We start from the raw sequence: 18815 nt of genomic DNA, 5'->3' as shown, positions 1-18815 counted from the left end.
CTGAATGGATTTCATCTTCTGTGGCTAATCTTCCTGCAGATTTCTTGCTAAAGCTCTCTAAATCCACTTGAATCCTGTAAAGCTTGAATTATGGCATGTGCAACTGAAAGCATGTGTGTAGTATTTGTTCAAGTGTGATACATGCTTATAGCATGGAAAATTGTGGTTCGTTATTCAGAATCGGACAAAGTATTGTATGCGTAATAGAAATAGTCAGTCTGCTATCATATTTGTCAGTGAATAAGAATGTATTGATTTTTGTACTAACTTTCCAGCTAACAGTATGTGTTTTTCTTACCTTGACACGAGAACCAGATGATTAACTTGTGTCCTCTCTCTTTCTCTGCTGTCTTCAATAGAGCATGCATCATTTTGAACGTGAATTTTCGGAAAAGTAAGCTAATGCTGATTTATCTCTTTAAAGATGCTCTGTTTCTGTATGGGAAAGTTGAATGCAAATCTTGAACTTGCTTAGTATTGGGAGGGAATAGAAGAAAAAGATCTGAACGTTCTTATGGATTATTTTAATGAAATACAGCATCTTTAAAAACTCTATAACTAAAATGATTTTCTTTGTTTGCATCCCATTCTTAGCCAAGTTTTTAATGCTGTTTGCTCAATTACTGTCACTTTAAATTCATAATTAAGTTTTTGTTTCAATTCAGGCATCAAGTTTACAGCATCTGATTTACTTCCTATTCCTTTTAACACACTCTTTTAACAAAAATGTCCCTGTAAAAAACCCTTGGTAAGTTCTTGTTTGAGTGTTTTATTCTTACAACTGCATGAATGAGTAAAATGTGTGTTTACAGGCAACTTCTTCCAAAATATGTATTGGAAAGGTCTAGTGATAAGTGAGCACTTGTCTCAAATGTGTTTTTTTTCTAGTAAATAAAGGAAAATATTTCATTGTTGGGCAGAACAATTTAATCTCTAGATGTAACTGCATATAAGTACACAAGTGTGAACTAAGATTTCCTTTGCACCACTTGTGTCAGGAAGAGGACAGCATGGTTTTGGTCAGCTAACTGGAATGAATGTATCTGAATATTTTCATAATCATGCTCTGAATTAAGAGGTTCAATATGTAATGCTCATAGCTAGTCAGGTACCATGCTCAAACCTGTGTGTATTTGTGTTTTAAGGCAGAGCTGAGGTGTAAGAGTATTGTCTGTAATCAGCCTCCCAAGAGTTTAACTGTATGATGTTGTCATCCGTTCAGTTTCAGGAATAGTGAGTCTTGAGGAATTTAACAATTTTCCAGGAAGGAAGGTGGCCTCTCCCCCTACTTCCCTGTCTTTTCTATACCAGTTGTAAAATAACATGACCAAAATTTGAAGATAATGTGGAATCTTGGCTTAATAATACTTTGTGATCCAAGCACTTTGTGGCTTTTTTGCACCCCTTTCTATCAAATGCATACCTTCTTTCACTGCATGTGCTACTGTTGTATTTGTGTTCCATACCGAATCCTGGCTGCTGTTTTCATGGTCATTCCCTGTCACATCTTGTACAACTGCTTGCATAGCCACTTCAACCTCACTTTGCAGTTTCAGTCAAAAATCTTTTGTTCTCTGCCGTTCTTGCATCTCTTTCAGGCCATTTAATTTAGGGCTTAGCTTGTCTTGGCTCTTTTACAGCAGTTCATCTGATCAGTTTGGTGATAGCGTTGGTACGCCACTCCTACAGTGTTCTGCTCTGACCACTTTAACCACAAAAATGGTTACTTCAACTGTTCTTGGTCTTGTTCTTCCTTTGGTAAAGTGTCAAGTTCTGCTTTGCTGTGCTTTGCTGACAGTCTATACACACATGAGAAACAGGACGCTAACCTAGGGGATGGTTTTCCAGTATTTCTAAGAATAAATTGACTTATATCTTTGGCTAGTGTAAAAAGTAGATTTGGATAAGTTAGATGGCCCCAAGGCATCGATATGTAATTTATTTCAGTTTGTGCTGACATTGTGTAATGTTTTGATTACTTAAGAGAGCAGTTGATCCACATGCAACAAGCGTGTTAAATTGTTTCAGTTGATCTCTGATATTTCTACGAGGACTCGAGTATTTCCCCTGGAAGGGAGGAGAGTGAAGATAAGCCCAATATGTACTCCCATGTTTTGTTGTCACAGGTTTTCATGCCAATGAGAATTTCTCCTGAAGAGCTGGAAGTGCTACAGTCATAGCGTGTATTGATGTGCCCTGGCAAAATTAGATGCTTTGTGTGAATATTCTGCATTTTGAGCTTGCTCCCATATGGGAAAAGTCTCTTCAAAGACTGGGGCAAATAGACAATGAGGGAGCTTGGAGTTATGACTTTCATCAAGTATAACTGCTTTTTTTTAATCACAGTGGTTACTTTTTTACTATTACTTGTTAGTCTGAGAGCAAGTGTTAGTGAGGAATTGAGAGAGACGTGGAGCACAGCGAACTTTGTCTGCTTTTTGTTTTCTGTAGCTGAGCTTTATCCTTCGCTGAATGCCTCTTGAGTCCGTGTGGTATGTCCTGTAACTGCTTGGTATTTGCTTACTACTTAGCAAGCAGTTCTACTTCAGTAACCATGGTCTCTTGGTTGGCCTCATGATTTGCTTTGCTGTCCTTCAGCATCATAGTTCTTGCCACTTACCAGTATATTCCTCTTTGTAGGTTAGAGCTGCTGGAGGCAAGTGTTCGCCTATAGGTGCCGTTTGTCTCCGTAGTCTATGGAATAACTCATGATCTAGATGATGGAGTTAAAATTCACTGTTGAATAGCTCTAAGATATTAATCATTGCAAAATATATGAGACAAGACGGGTCCATCATTCCCCATAGAGCTGGTGATGGGCTGTAAATGCCACCTTCACGCGGATGTCTTGTGGAATAGCAAGTGGTCACCTCTGAAGCCCTTTACTCTCAAGCCTGCCTGATTCTTTGATTATATTGCGTAGGAACGATGGTGCAATGTGCCGCAGCAACGTTGCACGAGGTAGGGTGTTTGGCAGAGCTGCTTGGGGCAAATAAAGCCACCTGAGTGAGTCTGAGCTGCCAGGAAGCACCTCCAGGCAGGCTCTCGCTGCTGGGCTGTCTGTCTGCGTGTGCCGCTCTGGGCTCTGGCTTCCCAGGGAGGCAGGATGCGGAGGCTGAGGCATGATCGGCATGAGACGGATGTGACGGGTAGAAAGCAGGGGCTAGAGTGCAGAGGTGCCTGGTGGGAACACGAGAGGCAGGCAAGCAGTGTGAGCGGCAGATTGTTGTGATTCATTCAGCCTGTGGAACAAGCATTTGCTACAGCATGTTTGGAGAAAGTCTTGACGGTACTGTGGAAATGTAAAACACTTCCAGAAAACTCTATCTGCAGTTAGTACTTTAAAAATGGAGAATACAGCGATGTGGTCCTTCGTAAGAAAGTAGAATTAGTCATGTGTTTGCTTCCCGTCTTTGTTGCTGTTCATGACCCAAAGAGCAAACTGCTTTGCTGGGGACAAACAAGAGAAGCCGGAGCTGGGAAGTCCTGTTAAGATCTCCTTTTCCTTTGGTGCAAGATCACATTTGAGTCGTGTTTTGCATCCCCGAGTACTGAGGCACTTCAGGCTTCATTTCAGAGGTGCCTCAGATGACGCAACTCACCTGCAGATAGAGGGATTTGATCACTTTGCCATTTTTCATCCATTCTGTTCTTCACACTCCACTAGCATTCAGAGAATGACGTGACTAGTGCAGGACTGACCCAAGCCCAGCTAAGCAGCCGCAGTCCTGTGGCATAGCCTCCTTGGCATAATCAAACTACATCTTCTCTCCTCAACTCAACAGGAGCATCGTCGGTACCCCCAGCACCACCACCGCCACCCCTGCCACCAGCAGCTCCTCCTCCAAGTACAGAGGTGCCAACGCAGCCAAGCCCGCAGCCCAATGTCAGTGCAAGCCGAGGAGCCTTACTCAGCTCCATTCAAAACTTTCAGAAAGGAACTCTGAAGAAAACACAGACGTGTGACTACAGTGCTCCCAGGATCAGCTGAGGCCACTGGTCACACCAGGATTGAATTCCCTCTCCCCCTCCTGTGCTGTCTGGGACAAGACCCTCCTGACCAGTGACTGATCCACCAGCATATAGCGGCTAATCACGCTGTAGCTCCATTTACCCGTTTCAGCTTTCCTTGAGTAGCAGCACTGCCCTGTCTGAATTGCATTGCCATGCCGTGATAAGTACTCCATTCTCGACTTGGTTTCAAGAACTTTGTTCTCTAGCTACAATTTTCAGGGGTACAGCAATTTCTATATAGCTGAATAAAAATCTGAAAATAGGAATGACCATGATCATGGTGAATTAATACATTTTTTTTTTCAAGCTCAATTCCACCTCGTTTTTTCAAATTACAGGAACGCAGTTTTAGCCTGCTCAGTTTTTCAACTCTTTTCATGCACTTGTAACTCATCTTAATTCTTGCTGCATCGAACCAGCAAGTTTTGTTTTAGATAATCCAACTCCCCCAACCCTTAATGCATACTGCACAGGTGAGGGAACTGGAGAATTAAATCTTATTCCCACCATATTTGCTGGTGGAGTAAAAATGCTGTCTTATTAAACTTGTTTAAATGGACATCCTACCTGTAACTCTAAGGGAAAGTGTTTTAAATGAGGAAACAGTTGAAATGGGAGTTAACAGGGCACTGGGATATTATTCTTGATTTAGTTAAACGCAAAGTTACTTCAAGTTAATTCTACAGCTTAAACTTTATTGAGAGATCCTTCTTGATTTAAAACCTTAAACAAATTGCACTTTAAAGGATTATAGATAATCCATTTTTTTAAATTCAAGTACATCAGTGTTTGTTACTATGCAGAGAATGTCTGTACAAAATTTCATGTAACCTGTGATATTCAGTCATTTTTATTAAAATGTTAATGGAATTCCTTCGGCAGCGTGGTGGTGGGTATGTTCAGCTAGGACTGCACCTGCAAACCAGACTTCCTAAGAACCTAACAGCACCTCTGCTAAAGGAAATACCCTGAAAGATATTCCTGGCCCTTCACTGAAACAGGACCCGAGCTCTTCTGTCTCCTTACAGAGGTAAGTATCTCCTCTGCAACAGTTCACTGGAAAGCCACCCTCCCTGGGGTATAGAGCAAGCCACACCGCAGACTCCTAAAAGCAGCTTTTACTCTGTACCAGAAGCTGCTGAACGAAGCCTAGCAGGCTCTCCCTGCCTCTCAGGACTAGGCCTTTGCTAAACCCTTGGACGTGGCGATCTCCCAAAAGGCTGCTGCGACCGTTTCCTGGCTCTTCAAACACAATCTACACAACTGCTGCTTCAGAGCCAGGCTCCCTGCATCTGAATAAAATAACTTACTTTGCACTGTAAGAACTGTAGTTTGAGGATGCTGTTGGCCCATGTGATGAGTTAAAAAAACCAAAACCATAAAACATTTGGGCAAGTTTTTTTTCTTTTTATCACTGTATGTGGCAGCTAGTAAAGAAAAGTTATGTAGTGTTACCCATGACATACTGAATGGGATCAGGATCTTTATTTAAGCTCTTGTGCAGAAGCTTTCCTGCGTGAGCGGAGTGCTTTTCAAACGAAACATGGCAGCTCTCTCTTAACCCATACCACAGGATTCCAAAGCTGCCACTTTATGAGCTGTTGCACTTAACTGTGTAACGTAAAAGCAAGGCTTCACTTGCTCCTGTTTGATCATTCACCTCTAATAAGCCTTGTGACCCTGGGCTCCTAGAGAGCTGTACAGTGCTCCAGGACCAGGCTCAGGGCCTCCTCTTGCTTAAGGCAGTTCTTCACTCAACCACCACTAGACCCAGTTTAACACAGCTAGTCTGGTAATTACAAGCCAAGCAGAAACGGAGGATTTTTTCCTCACTCTGAATTTAAAATAGGATTTCTCTACATACAGTAGCACCAACGCACCTGGTACCACTGAACAAACAAGCGCTCCCGCACTGTTGCTTATATGAAGTGTGGCTTAGAAGATAACCCCATATAAATATTCTGGGAGGTCACTATACTTTCTCCACTGTACAAAACTTTGTGTAGGTATACAACAAAAGTTACGCATACAACATGCCCTACACCATGAATAATTTGTAAAGCAGGACTTTAAACCATGTATTTACAACTCAGATATTCAAAGTTTTCTTCACTGCAAATATTATATCCTTGACTTGAGGTATGCAGTTATCTTCTAAAATTTTTGCGTAAGGCATGGGAACATCTGCACCGGTAACACGCACAGCTGGAGCATCCAAGTAGTTGAAGGCAGATCCTGAAACAGAAGACAATTGTCAGGTTGCCATGCCCTACAGTTTTCTCTCAACTCAGTTTCTGAATCTTAATCTATTTAAAGTATTTTGTTCTTGTAGCTCTAGTATTCTAGAGAGAGCTGTTCCTGCTTGTTTATATTCATGCGCTATAGTTTAGATAAAGTTTCCATCCTGCTTCTCACGCAGTTGGGTTCTTAGGGTAACAATCACTCACAACAGAAGATGAGCCGTTTCCACCCTGTGAAAATATCTAGAGCAAGACAACTAGGCTCAAGCTCCTCAGATAGAAAGCCCTAACTTTGCCTTTATCTGGCTTTATGAAGAAGTCATCGGGATTTAGACGGGCAAGATCAACAAGTATACTGCAAAACTCGGTACCTTCCATGATCCTGGCACAGATTTCAGCTCCTACTCCAAATTGCGGCCAACCTCCTTCTACAGTTACAAGATGGTTTGTTTTTACGACGCTGGCTTCCACTGTTTCAATATCCATTGGTCGAATGGTACGCAGATTTATAACCTGGGGGGCGGGAGGGGAAGAACAGGGGGATGACTGTGTGAGTTTTGCTGTGATCTAAGCCTGTCAGTTACCCCCTTACCCTTTAGCACTTTCATCTATTCTCACTTTGAAGACAAGACTTAATAAAATTTCTAAGTTTTTATTCTGGAAGAGACTGTGTGGAACAGTTTCTGGTAGCTCCTGGAAAATCCCAGATTAGGTGAGTCTTGCTATACTGAGATACAACCACACTAATACATCCTGTCATTGTTCTGCTTACCACACAGCTGGGTCAATCTGAAAATCATGAATAGTTCTACCTTAATTTTGTAATGAAAAGCTTGAATACAGAAACATGAAATCCACATGCTATTAAGGCATTTATAAATACAAGAAGCTTACAATTAATATACTGAAGTTTTGCAGAGACTGAATGAGAAGACCCTCTGCTTTTTTTCCCCGCTTCAGGGGAAGGGAAAAGCAACAGCAACTCCACCCACCTCACACTCTACACCTTCTTTGGCAAGTATAGCAGCTGCTTCCAAGCAGTGTCCAACAGGTCTTGAGTGTGACACTAATGTAACGTGAGTTCCTAGAACAGAAACAAATGTTAATAAAGAAAAAACCCTTCAGATTTAAAGCTTTTTTCCTAGACCTCAGGCTACTTTCAAGGTAATGTTAGGATTCTCTTGTAAATTTAAGTTCCTTAGATTTATTTGAAATGTTAAGTATTCTACGCCCATACATATTATGAAGAGTGGTAGCGGAAGGACTGCTGAGACACAGACTTTACCCTTTAATCCAGTGAACTGGAGAGATATTTAATGTAGTTTTCAGATTATCCTTTTCAAACATTCCCATAATGCAGTGGTAAATTATGGGCAAATGGTATGAAATACTAGAGTGATCTCTTTTTGCATTTTTCACCAAAATTACATATTCAGGTTAAGAAAAAATTGTGTCAGCCATCACCTACTTCATCTCTATACTATGGAACAAATCCTTTAGAACAGTATAGTTTCAGATGAGATATAGACTATCAGCTGATCTTTCCTTATATGGGCAGCAGAACAATAAAGTATACTACTGGATAAAATAACACTTGAACATTTAACATTTGAAATACTTTCCTGTGCCCCATGACAGTAGTATTCTGAATAGCTAAGAGATTTAAAAAAATCTCCAAGCAGTTCAGTCAATAAGGAAGCAAACCATATTCCCAGCTTACCTTCCCTTTCTATTTTAGCTTTTCCAATTGGAACAACAAAATCCTTTGACTGTGCCTGTTCAGACATTTCAAAGGGAACGCCATAGAGTAATTCATTTTCCAGCATCACAACTAGAAGACAACATACTTGGATTAACATATACATCTGCAGGCACAGGACTGTACCGATGATCAATGGTACTGCAGCAGACTAGCTCAAGATACTAAGCCCATCCAGGCAACAAGGACTTGAGTAAATTTGTGGAAGCAATTAAAAACAAAAAATCACAGTCTTTACTTCAATGCTGAATTATTTAAATTTTTTTTCTACAACTAGTCTTAAATGAGGCCAGGTATTTAACTTTGGTACATGATGGTAGAATTACTACTTTTAGAAAGGTCTTAGATTTTTGCATGCATATTTGTGAAAAACAAAGACAAAGGTCACCCTGCTTTTAATTAATGACATTCTGAATTTATCATCTGAATTTCATGACTTGTAAAAATGAGTTACATAGACACTGAAGATGCACGAACTCCTCCTGACTCATCTTTATCCTTTTTAACCCCTTTATGGTAGATTCGTAAGTGCTTCCAAGTTTCCCCGATGGGTACCACACTAGCACAAAAGATATGTAGCTGGCAACAGCACAAAATTGGTCTACTGCTAGCAAGGCAAGCGACTGTTAGGAAAAGAATAAATACCTCTGTGCCTTTGTAAGTACCCTCAAGCTGCATTAAAGCAACCTTAAGTGTTTAGGGTTTAATTTATTATTTTTTTTTTTTTTCAATAGGGCAGGAGGGGAAATTGGATGTTCTTTTCAGGACTGAGTGCTAGGTATTGCCGTGATCTGCCTGTGCTCACCTGGATTATCGTCCCGGATTGATGCTTTCAACAGACCTTTGGCATCTTCTGAGCTCCAAGGACTAACAACTTTCAGTCCTGGGCAGTGCCCATACCAAGCTGCGAAGCATTGTGAGTGCTGAGCCGCAACTCCAGCTGATGCCCCGTTGGGGCCCCGGAAGACGATGGGAACGGCGATTGCTCCTGCAGACATGTAACAGGTCTTGGCAGCGGAGTTTATAACCTGATCGATTGCTTGCATGGAGAAGTTGAACGTCATGAACTCACACACTGGTCTCAACCCTGCCTATTATATATTTTGACGTATTTATTAGTGTGGTTTTACATAAGAGTAGTTTGCTTTAAATTTTCAAATCATAAGTAGGGGAATGCAAATGTACAAACCATAGCAGCACCGACAGCGATTCCTGTGAAGCCCATCTGAAAGAGGAGACCAAGGGGTAAGCACTGGGGGAGTGGCTGATGATGGGATGGCAGGGGTAGGGAACAGGGCAGCCTTACCTCTGATATCGGGGTATCCATCACCCTCTTGTCCCCGTACTTCTTCCAGAGACCCCTGGAGATCTGCAGGGCAGGACACAGGAGTCAGGGCCCACCTGAGGCCCCTTCGCGGCCCGGTAACGGCATCCACGTACCTTGTAGGCACCGTCGTACTGGGCCACCTCCTCGCCCAGCAGGAAGACGCGCTCGTCCCGCTCCAGCTCCTCATCCAGCGCCTGGTTCAGCGCGTCCCGCACCGTCACCTGCGGGACAGCGGCAGGCGGGCAGGACGGGGGCACGGTCCGCAGCCGCCGGACCCCCGCACGCCAGGGACGCGGGGAGCCCCCTCGCCTCGCCTCACCTCACCACAGCTCGCTTCACCTCAGCGCCCGCCCGCCCCCTGGGGCCGGACACTCCCCTGAGGGGCGCGCACCCCGCGCCCCCAGCCCCGCTGTCGGGGCACCCCTGCCGGCGGCGGCCCCGTTACCTGTATGGCGGCGGGCGCGGAGAGCCGCAGTCCCCTGCGCTGCTGCAGCAGCCGCCCGGCGGCGCGGCCCTGCGGCGGGAGGCGGGCGCCCAGCGGGGCCAGGTACCGCAGTGCCGCCGCAGCCGCCGCCATCTTGGCCGTGTCCTCTAGCGCGGAGGGACCGGCGCTCCGCGCGCCGCCCGTGACGACGAGGCCCCGCCTCCGCGCGCCCAGCCCGCGGCTTCGCTCCGCCTCCCCGCTCTCGCGAGAACCGGCGCGGCCTTTGCACGCGACTTCCGGTCCCCCGCAGCGGCGGCCGGGACCGCCGGGGACAACCGCGCGCCCGCCCTGTGTTGACGGGGAGGCGCATGGCTCGGGCTCAGCTGCCACGCCCGCGGCCGCGGCTTCCCCCCCTGGGGACAGGGCTGCCCGCGCCGGGTCCCCCCCAGCCCCCTCGGTGACGCCCTGAGGTGAAGGGGGTGTGGCTGCGGCGGGGGCGGGGCCGTACCGGGACACACCCTCGCTCTGTCCCCGCCCGCGGCGGCGGCTCAACTCCGGGCTCGCGCTCAGTCGTCCCCGCCGCCGCCGGGCTCTGCCTCAGCGCCGGGAGCTGCGCCCGTGAGTGCCGGGCCGCGCTGCCGCGGGGCTGGGGGCAGCGGGGCCGAGCGGCCGGGACCTGCCCTGCTCCGCTCCGGGGGGGCGCTGGGGCGCCAGGGCCCGGACGCGGCGGGGGGGCCCGCGGCCGCTGTGGGGCAACGCGTGAAGGCGGGGCACGGGGGAGGGGGGTGAGGGGCAGGGCGCAGGGCCGGGCTCCTGGGGCCTCCTCGCGACCGGGGGGGCTGCAGGACCGGGTGCTGGAGCCCTGACGTTAGGTTGGGGATGGGACGGCCGGTGCCTGGGTCCGGTTGGCGGCTGGGCAGGAGGAAGGAGCAGGGAGGGTGCCGGGGTGGCAGCCCGTGAGGTCTGGCAGGGAGGGCGCGGGGTCCGTGGGCTTTGCCCCGCCTGGGGAGGGGATGGATCCCCCTGCCCTACCCGGAGGGGAGGCAGAGCTGGGTCGCTGGTTTGGGGTGGGGGTGAGGGTGTGGGCTCTTGGGTCATTTGCAGGGGTGGGGATATAAATGCCTGGGTTCATTTCCAGCATCTTTGCTGAATCATTGTGATCCTGGGGAGACTTCTTCCACCGTGAGCTCGCTGGCTCCTCTGTGATGGAAACCAGCAATTCCCGGTTTCTGCTGCCGGCCCGGGCCCCTCTCTGCCTGGGCTCTAGGAGGGATTTCTGCCCCGGTCTTGCTGTGGCTCCGCGGTCCATGTATGTGCTGAGCCCCACTGGTGTGTGCAGGGAGGCTTAGTATTTCTGACATCTGCATTCCTCCAAAACTGTTTGGAGGCACGTTTCCACATGGAGACAACTACTGTTTAGTTTCACAGAAGCAAAATACAGCATTAAAACCCAAAGGTTGGCACGAGTGCTGAAAGCCTGGGTACCTTGGGTTGCTTCAGCAACACAGCGCCGGCAGGACCGGGCTAGGTACAAGCGTCTTCCTTTGGCTCTCGTGAGAGGAGGGCCAAAGTGATTTTGTGATGTGGGCTCTTCAAACAAGTAGCAATTAAAATAAAAGTTTGGAACCTGGACTTAAACCAGGATGTCATAGAGCTCCTCAGGGGAGGTAGGGAAACTTTAGGAGCTTGGAATTTATAGTGAAGCATTTACACATAAAGGAGTGAAAATGCTGAGTGGCTGGCATGAGTGGTTTTCCCTCCTGCCTGAGGTGAAGACTAAATACTAGTGAAAAGCAAGAACTAAGTTAATTCTAAATAAGCTGTATTAGTCATTATAAACTTGACATGTACAGAAGGTGACAGATGCTTTTCTTTAGTGAAGCTGATCTGCTGAGTTCCCAGAAGGTTCAGTACCCGGTTGTTTTAAGAGCTTACCTCCTCCTCGCTCTCTTGGTTAGGGTAGCACAGTGCTCGAGCCTCATGGGTTTGCTCTGCAGTTTGTCATCTTGCTGTACAGTTTGGTGGAGTACAGTCATCACTGGTGCTAGCTTAGTTTTTGTCAGTACAAGTGAGTTACCGATAATGATTTACAATAAAAAATTGCATTTCACATGCCGTGACTGGCTGGGGAATAGAGATTGTCCATGTACAGCGTAACTGTACAGAGGGCAGGAGTTTGTTCTCATCTTTGATGATCTAAATGTGAAAGGCTCACTAAGTGGGTGAGTAGCTTGAAATACCGAGTATGTATATACATATATATATATATCTGTATAAGTAGCTTTGCTCTTTATAATTTTTCAGTTGCCATTGGTAGAATTCCTGTCAACTCTTATATTGACCTAGAGATATAAATCTAAGGTAACTGTTGAAGTTAATCAGTTTGTGTGGAGCTTAAACAGCTTGTGTTGTAATATAGGTACCAAACTGTTAAAGACTAGCGCCACAAGTAAATCCTTTAATTCTTTTGTTGGAAAAACTAGATGAAAAATGTTCAGAGCAAATCAGGTGCTGCCTGCCTCTTTAACTTTTAACTGTTAGGTGTATTTCTGCTGCTCCTCCTTCAAGTAACTGCATGTGACAACCAGTGCAGTGATTTTCTCCAGGTGCAGTGTGTAGCTTTTGGCCTTGATCAAATGCAGTGTGGTCCCAGCTGGCATCTCCTGGCCTGTGTGTTGGTTCACAGATGCAGATGTTCAGCTGACTCTTACTTGTTTTCTCTGCGCTTGCAAAATAGTTGCACGTTAGCAGCTCTGCTCCGAGAGAAGCCCTGCTGAAGTTAATGGGGACTACCTGCTGGCAGTAGCGTTGCTGGTAAATAGCCTAGTAATCCTCTAGGTCATAACATATGAACTAAAAGTGAGCATTTTTTAAATGCAGGTATCCAATTTTGTATATTAAATGTATAAAATGATGACTGGAGTGCTTTTCTTCAAAGGTACTTGCTTCTCATTGTGCCTTTCTAGTTTTGGATGTGCTTGGTGCTGGGCTACAGCAGCAGCTGTGATGACTGCGTTAATGCTGTGTATCTTCTCCCCGCTTGCAGAAGCAGATTAACGAAAGTAGGGCTGTGGTTTGACATGATCAGTGCACTTCTGCTCTCAGCAAAGAATGATATCCTGTTTGGCTTAAATGGTGTCAGCAGTTGATGTGGCTGAATTTCATCTAAAATAAGTATTTCTTTTGGTTATTAAAGGTAGGTTGTTTTGGGAGCAGATGACATGCAGCTGTATATCTGCTAGCTGAATGTGAGTAGTAGCAGTGTTAGCAAGGCTGTCCCTGGGTGCTGTGTGTTGTGTGAAACAGGGACAAGAGCTGGCTTGAGGCTGCCTGTCCCAGGGTATGGATGGAGTGAGTGTCTGCCCACCCCCACTGATGCATCACTGTATTTCATTCAGGAAGAATTTAAAGCGTCGTTGAAAGGGTGTATGTCCCCACCCTTCTTGTGATGTGGTTTGCTAGTCCTTATCTCGGGTTGTACCTGAACAGAGCTATTGTTGCCTGTGAAGTTGTCTCCCCAGCTGATGAGGGAAGCAGCAGGCAGTTGTGATCACACTTGGACATTTTAGGATGGCTTCCCAGTATCATCCCTTTGCACTGAACATCTCGCTCCAGCACCAGCTTTGCCAGGGGTGCCTGTGTGTGCCTAGTGATTCAGGGTCCTTACACAAAAATCAGTGAGATTTCTTGATGCCACTTGTATGTTGAGGGCTGGGTTTGTTTAAGCTAATTGCTGTCATAAATTATTCACTCCGGTGTTATATAGCAGTGCTGTGATCAAAGATTATTTCATGCCTTTGTACAGACAGGCAGTGTCATCTGTTTCTTTCACTGATAAAGTCTTGATTCATCTGTAGCGTGGACTTAGATGCTGACCAAAATAACATGGTGTCTGTCCACCAGTTTAAATAATTCTGGACATCTGTCTATCTCTGAAATATTCTGAATGTATAATTCCGGTTAATTTTATTAAGCAGCAGATCTCATCTATCATGATTTCTAGTGCAGTTTCTGGCTGGCTGCATAGTTTCATTTTCAAGTGAATGTTTTCCTTGAATATCAGAAACTGGTACCAGTCTCTCCTATGGTTTTAATGCATCTGCATGTTATGCTTGACCAGAATGATGCTTGTAAGTGCTGGAATTTAAAAGATCTGGGCTATTGATGAACAGTTAAGAGCTTTACTTAAGTGATGATTGCAAATAAAGAAAACTTGAGTGAATTAACTTCTTGATTTGTGAGCAGTTAAAAAAAATAATTACAGAGGCTGGCAAAAGAGCTGGCATTCCAGGTTTATCTGCTGTCGGGGTGTGTGTGTGTATGCTTTAATGTACTTTCTTGAGGCATGCTCTGTCTAATTTGTAAAAATAGGATCCTGGTATGACTAGTTCTGTATCTTAGTATTCCTTACTCTTCTGTTGTCTGACCTCACTATTTTCATATACCGATTTTGTTTTTTCTGGTCTTTAATACATCTGAGATGCAGCTGAGGCTGTGCTCGTGCTGCCAGCCCCCAAAGGCCTGACTTGCTGGATGCTGTTGTGCCCAGGCTGTGGGTTTGTGCAGGGTAGCAGAGCCCAGAGAGCTGTGGCATGTGCTGCCTTGTTCTGTGGTGAATGAGACCATCCAATCTCATTAGCTAGGAATGAGAGGCGCAACTGATCTTTTTGGTTGGGAATAACCTGTGACCCTTCAGTTGTTTTGGAATGTAGGGCTCTGGCTCAGCTAAGTCTTCGTGCTGCTTTTAGTTGGGTGAATGCGTGTTGAAGTTTGCTAGTAAAGAGGATGGGAGCAGAAGTCCTGGTAACTGTGTGGTCTTTAAGATGTAAAAATAAACAAAGCTGAGAAGCTGTACCCTACTTAAAACAGACTGACCTAAATTTTCAGCAGTTCTAGCAGAGAGGCAGGCTCTGTGTAGGGATAGAGGCTTAACGACGACTGGTTTCCCTCTCCATACATTGCTTGACGTGGTTGAGAGGCCACCTTTGGAAAATCTCCACTGGTGTCTAGGGTCATTTGCTCCCACCGCTCCCCTCAAGTTGCACAACCCGGCCTGTGGATTTCCCTTGTTGTGCTTGTGTGGAGAGAGTCCCCTTGTTTATGCAAGTCAGCAGTTCAGTGGTCTTCTGGGAAGTTACGGCCTGAACCGCTCCTCAAATTGCTTTTGTCGAAGCGTTGTTGAAAGCATGTTTGATGTCCTCTGGCTTGTCCCTAAAGAAATTGCTTTGGAGAATGCGTATGTGTCTCTGAAGTCCATTCATACTCTTTGTCTGTAAGTTAATGTTCTTGCTATCAATTGCAGTTCTCCACTACTGAATTATTAATTCTGCAGTGAGATTTTTTTTTTCTTCTTACTGTTCATTGACTTTCATGCTTGATTTATTCTTCTGTGCAGTTTTGAAACTGGAGCATGGGAATTTTGGCTAATATTAATGGAACACATGTATGACTTCACTGGTGGTGGCCAAATAAACTTTTTAATTGGAAAAGGACATCCGTCTTTCAAAGTACTCACTGTTTCCCAGGTGAAAAGTAGTCTGTTTGTGAACGTATATTATCCTCGGAGGCGCATTGCTTGTTGTTTAACAAAACTGGGATGATCAGACAGCCAGTAGAGTGATTACCCATGTGCTCCGGAGGCAGTCCTCTGGGTAGCGTGAAGGGAGAAGGAGGGAAAAGCACGTTTGTAGATTCTCCTGTTAATGTGGTTTTGTAGCTGAACGTTCTCCTGACAGAGAGCCTGCCTTTGGTTAGAAAGCATTCCTTTCAGTTCTTATAGGTGCTGATGGTCTGCCCTGTTTTGTTCTTTATTTTGTTTTTTTTTGTGTGTGTGCTTTTTCCTGCAGGGAGATAATAGGAGGTGAATCGTGTATCCTTTCAGCAGCCTTCTGTTAAACTTGGAATACCACAGTTCAAGCAATTGAACAGATGGATAATGGAGACTGGGGATATATGGTAAGTGAGCCTGTGTAAGTGTGTGCTGTGCAGTACAACTGGGCTTTCAAGATCTTGCGGAAAGAATCCCTACAGATCTGTCTTGTGTAGATCCAGAGCTTCAGTCATGTGAGAAGAAAACCTGTGCAGGTTACAACAGCTTACTTAGGGTCTCTGAAGTACTTCGTCTCGCATGCTATTTGTGGGGAGAGCTCAGATTCGTATTTCCTAGGTATGGTCAGTGAGTACTTAACCGATGCCTTAAGCTCACTGTTACCGTTTTCCTAACACACAAAGACTGAAAATAGTGTGTGATTCCTGCGTATAAGTTTTAGGACTTTGTCATTTTATTTATAAAGAAGAGTATTTTTCCTTGTAAACTCTGTCTCAAACTAGACAAACGCACATTATTTTTCTCCTCTTCTCTTTCTCTAAACATTCTGCTGCCATGCATATGTCTCTTTTCTCTGGCTGGCCTCGGTCCTGGTTGTTAGGGTTGGTGGCCAGATGGGATTTGTGTTCCTTTCTCTCTTGCTTCCTCATGTGCTATTTGGAAGCTGATGCAGACTGGTTTGTGCTCTGCCCCCCTCTTCTACACAGCATGCTGATTTGCTAATAAATGTTGCTTTTTAGAGTTAAAAGCCGAAAGTTCTTTTTTGTTTGCTTGTTTTAATGATTCCTGTTAACCAGAGCGTGGATTATTTTGATTGTGAGCTCTTGGTCCTGTGTCTAAACTTGCGCTGTCATCCTATTTTGAGAGAGAGAAAGAGGCTTAAGACTTGTTCAGCTGATTTTTTTTTTTCCTTTCTTTTTTTTTTTTGTTCTAGAATGAGAGACAGATTGTGAAAGTAAGGAACACTGATGGGCCTCATTCAGACTAACTTGTTCTTCAGGAAATCTCTCTGTTCTCGTTTCCCCATCTGTAGAATAGGAAAAAACTTGTTGCCCAAATGCAAAACTTGCTTCTGTGACAGTAGCTCCATTGTTAAGATTTCTAAAGCATTCTGGAAATATGCCTTCTGAATGTTAAGTATCATCCTGTCTAGTTGCCGGTTGTGCCTTGTTGCTAGGTGGCTTGGATTTGTTCAGGTTTAGATGCTGCTTAAAGGCTTCAAATGGAAGAGGCGTGATTCTCTCCACAGCCTGCACTTTTCAAACAGTATTTACCGTGTGTGTCAGTGAGGTGATCGAATCTTCTTGTGGTGGCTTGATAAACTCTGCAATTTCTCTCTTTCTAGATGACTGATCCAGTCACGCTAAATGTGGGTGGACACATGTATACGACATCCCTCACAACTCTAACGAGATATCCTGACTCAATGCTTGGGGCCATGTTCAGGGGAGACTTCCCCACTGCCAGGGACTCTCAGGGCAATTACTTTATTGACAGAGATGGACCACTTTTCCGTTATGTTCTTAACTTTTTAAGGACCTCAGAGCTCACTTTGCCACTGGACTTCAAGGAGTTCGACCTGCTTCGGAAGGAAGCGGACTTCTATCAGATTGAACCGCTAATTCAGTGTCTTAATGACCCCAAGCCGCTGTATCCCGTGGATACCTTTGAGGAGGTGGTGGAGCTGTCCAGCACCCGGAAGCTTTCCAAGTATTCCAACCCGGTGGCTGTAATCATCACGCAGCTCACTATCACGACGAAAGTCCATTCGTTACTGGAAGGCATTTCAAACCACTTCACAAAGTGGAATAAGCATATGATGGACACCAGGGACTGCCAGGTTTCCTTCACTTTTGGGCCATGCGATTACCATCAGGAAGTGTCGCTCAGAGTCCATCTCATGGAGTACATCACAAAGCAAGGCTTCACGATCAGGAATACCAGAGTTCATCATATGAGCGAGCGTGCCAATGAAAACACAGTGGAGCACAACTGGACTTTCTGTAGATTGGCACGGAAAACAGATGACTGATTCTGACTCCACAGGAGCCGCTTGGTGATTAGCAACTTAATTGGACAGTAAACCCAAGAGAGTCTGGATTTTGACTAAAGCAACAATGTGGGCTTTTTTTTTTTATACGACTATTTATTGTTTATCAGTAAGGACTGGAGGAGTTTCGTTCTCTAGCAGCTCTGTCCTTTTGTCCTGTTCAGAAAAAAACCATGCATGTGCCTGTTTCGTCAAGACACCTTTTTGTTTGAAAGAGGGAGTCCGAAGAATTAGTACAATAGGGTATTTTGTGTCATTAACACAATTCTCTGACTCGACTTAAAGTGCTAAAATTACCTCCGTTTAAATAGTTTCTAATTCATCTAATGCTACGACACTGGGAGCAAGAAACAAAATGAGTTTAAAATGCAGCTGGGGAAGAGCTGCTATCATGTAGACTAATTTAGTTTCTAAATAAACAAACAGTATTGTAATATTATAGGAAAACAAATCCACCCTTTGAAAGTACTTGATAAGTACAGTTTCTTACAGTTATGACAACTGTTTCTTTCTATGCATATAAATCAAGCAACCAAATATTATCTGTAGCCATGGAAATATGATTAGAAATATTTATATTGGATTCTAAATGCAAAATGTCCCTGTGGTAGAATTCATATTTTTAATGCCTGGTGCAATATTATTCCCAAGTGTAATGCCTGCCAGCAAGAAGCTAATAAAAATGTGAAATACAGAATAATATTTTGTATTTTCTTTTTGTCTTCTAGAACTCAAATACTTAACCAAAACCAAACAAAAAAACCCCACCTGAACCCCATTTTTCTGTGCTGCAGAGTAGCTGAGATGCTCTGGTAGGGCTCCATTCTCCTCTATTACTGATGTACTTTGTTCCTTTTTATATTAATCTGTTGAGTCAACTGTCCTCAGCATTATAGAAAAAGCTTGTGTTTTGAAAAGTGCTTTATGACTAAAAAAATGGCAAGTATTTGTACTGGCTAAAGGGATAGGGTTGGAGGGAACACGGAGCCTAAACACTTGTATCCGCTAAGTAGCGTTATCTGGTTTGTCAGCAATTTATCTAGTGACTTACTAACGGTAGGGTGCTGGTTCTGATGATGCTCCAAGTCAAGGGAGTCAAGTTCTGTGTTTTCAGTTGATTTTGTATGGCCATTTCTGCTTGTCTTGGGTGCTCCGCCATAGTTATTAATAGAAT

The 18815-nt window shown here is 44.8% G+C and overlaps 3 protein-coding genes across 12 annotated transcripts in view; 2 read left to right on the top strand and 1 right to left on the bottom strand.

Annotated features, from left to right (window-relative positions):
• PXK (PX domain containing serine/threonine kinase like) overlaps nucleotides 1–4884 on the top strand; it is a 36945-nt gene extending 32061 nt beyond the window's left edge. For 2 of the 7 annotated variants that reach the window (XM_056335186.1, XM_056335185.1), the window contains exon 18: nucleotides 3786–4884. In XM_056335186.1, the coding sequence (XP_056191161.1) occupies nucleotides 3786–3991 (206 nt within the window). In that variant the 3' untranslated portion in view covers nucleotides 3992–4884. The other 5 variants (XM_056335192.1, XM_056335190.1, XM_056335191.1 and 2 more) reach the window with 4 other exon arrangements.
• Nucleotides 4689–9949, bottom strand: PDHB (pyruvate dehydrogenase E1 subunit beta). Its single transcript, XM_056335194.1, has 9 exons — nucleotides 9786–9949; nucleotides 9454–9561; nucleotides 9320–9382; nucleotides 9203–9238; nucleotides 8819–9104; nucleotides 7975–8085; nucleotides 7247–7338; nucleotides 6626–6767; nucleotides 4689–6249 (listed from the first exon to the last, which is right to left on the bottom strand). The coding sequence occupies exons 1-9, from the start codon at nucleotides 9915–9917 to the stop codon at nucleotides 6104–6106; spliced, it is 1116 nt and encodes a 371-aa protein (XP_056191169.1). The 5' UTR covers nucleotides 9918–9949; the 3' UTR covers nucleotides 4689–6103.
• A 125-nt stretch (nucleotides 9950–10074) lies between these two features.
• Nucleotides 10075–18341, top strand: KCTD6 (potassium channel tetramerization domain containing 6). Of its 4 annotated transcripts, none has more exons than XM_056335198.1 (3): nucleotides 10075–10234; nucleotides 15611–15719; nucleotides 16937–18341. In XM_056335198.1, the coding sequence occupies exons 2-3, from the start codon at nucleotides 15693–15695 to the stop codon at nucleotides 17621–17623; spliced, it is 714 nt and encodes a 237-aa protein (XP_056191173.1). In that variant the 5' UTR covers nucleotides 10075–10234; nucleotides 15611–15692; the 3' UTR covers nucleotides 17624–18341. The 4 variants fall into 4 exon arrangements, with proteins under 4 accessions (XP_056191173.1, XP_056191170.1, XP_056191174.1 ...); XM_056335195.1 differs by lacking the exon at nucleotides 10075–10234 and adding an exon at nucleotides 10241–10382; XM_056335199.1 differs by lacking the exon at nucleotides 10075–10234 and adding an exon at nucleotides 10852–15289.
• Nucleotides 18342–18815: the final 474 nt, after the last annotated feature.

The sequence above is a fragment of the Falco biarmicus genome, chromosome 4 (assembly GCF_023638135.1).
Source record: "Falco biarmicus isolate bFalBia1 chromosome 4, bFalBia1.pri, whole genome shotgun sequence".
Lineage (NCBI taxonomy): Eukaryota > Metazoa > Chordata > Aves > Falconiformes > Falconidae > Falco > Falco biarmicus.
This window is presented reverse-complemented; position numbering and strand designations above follow the sequence as displayed.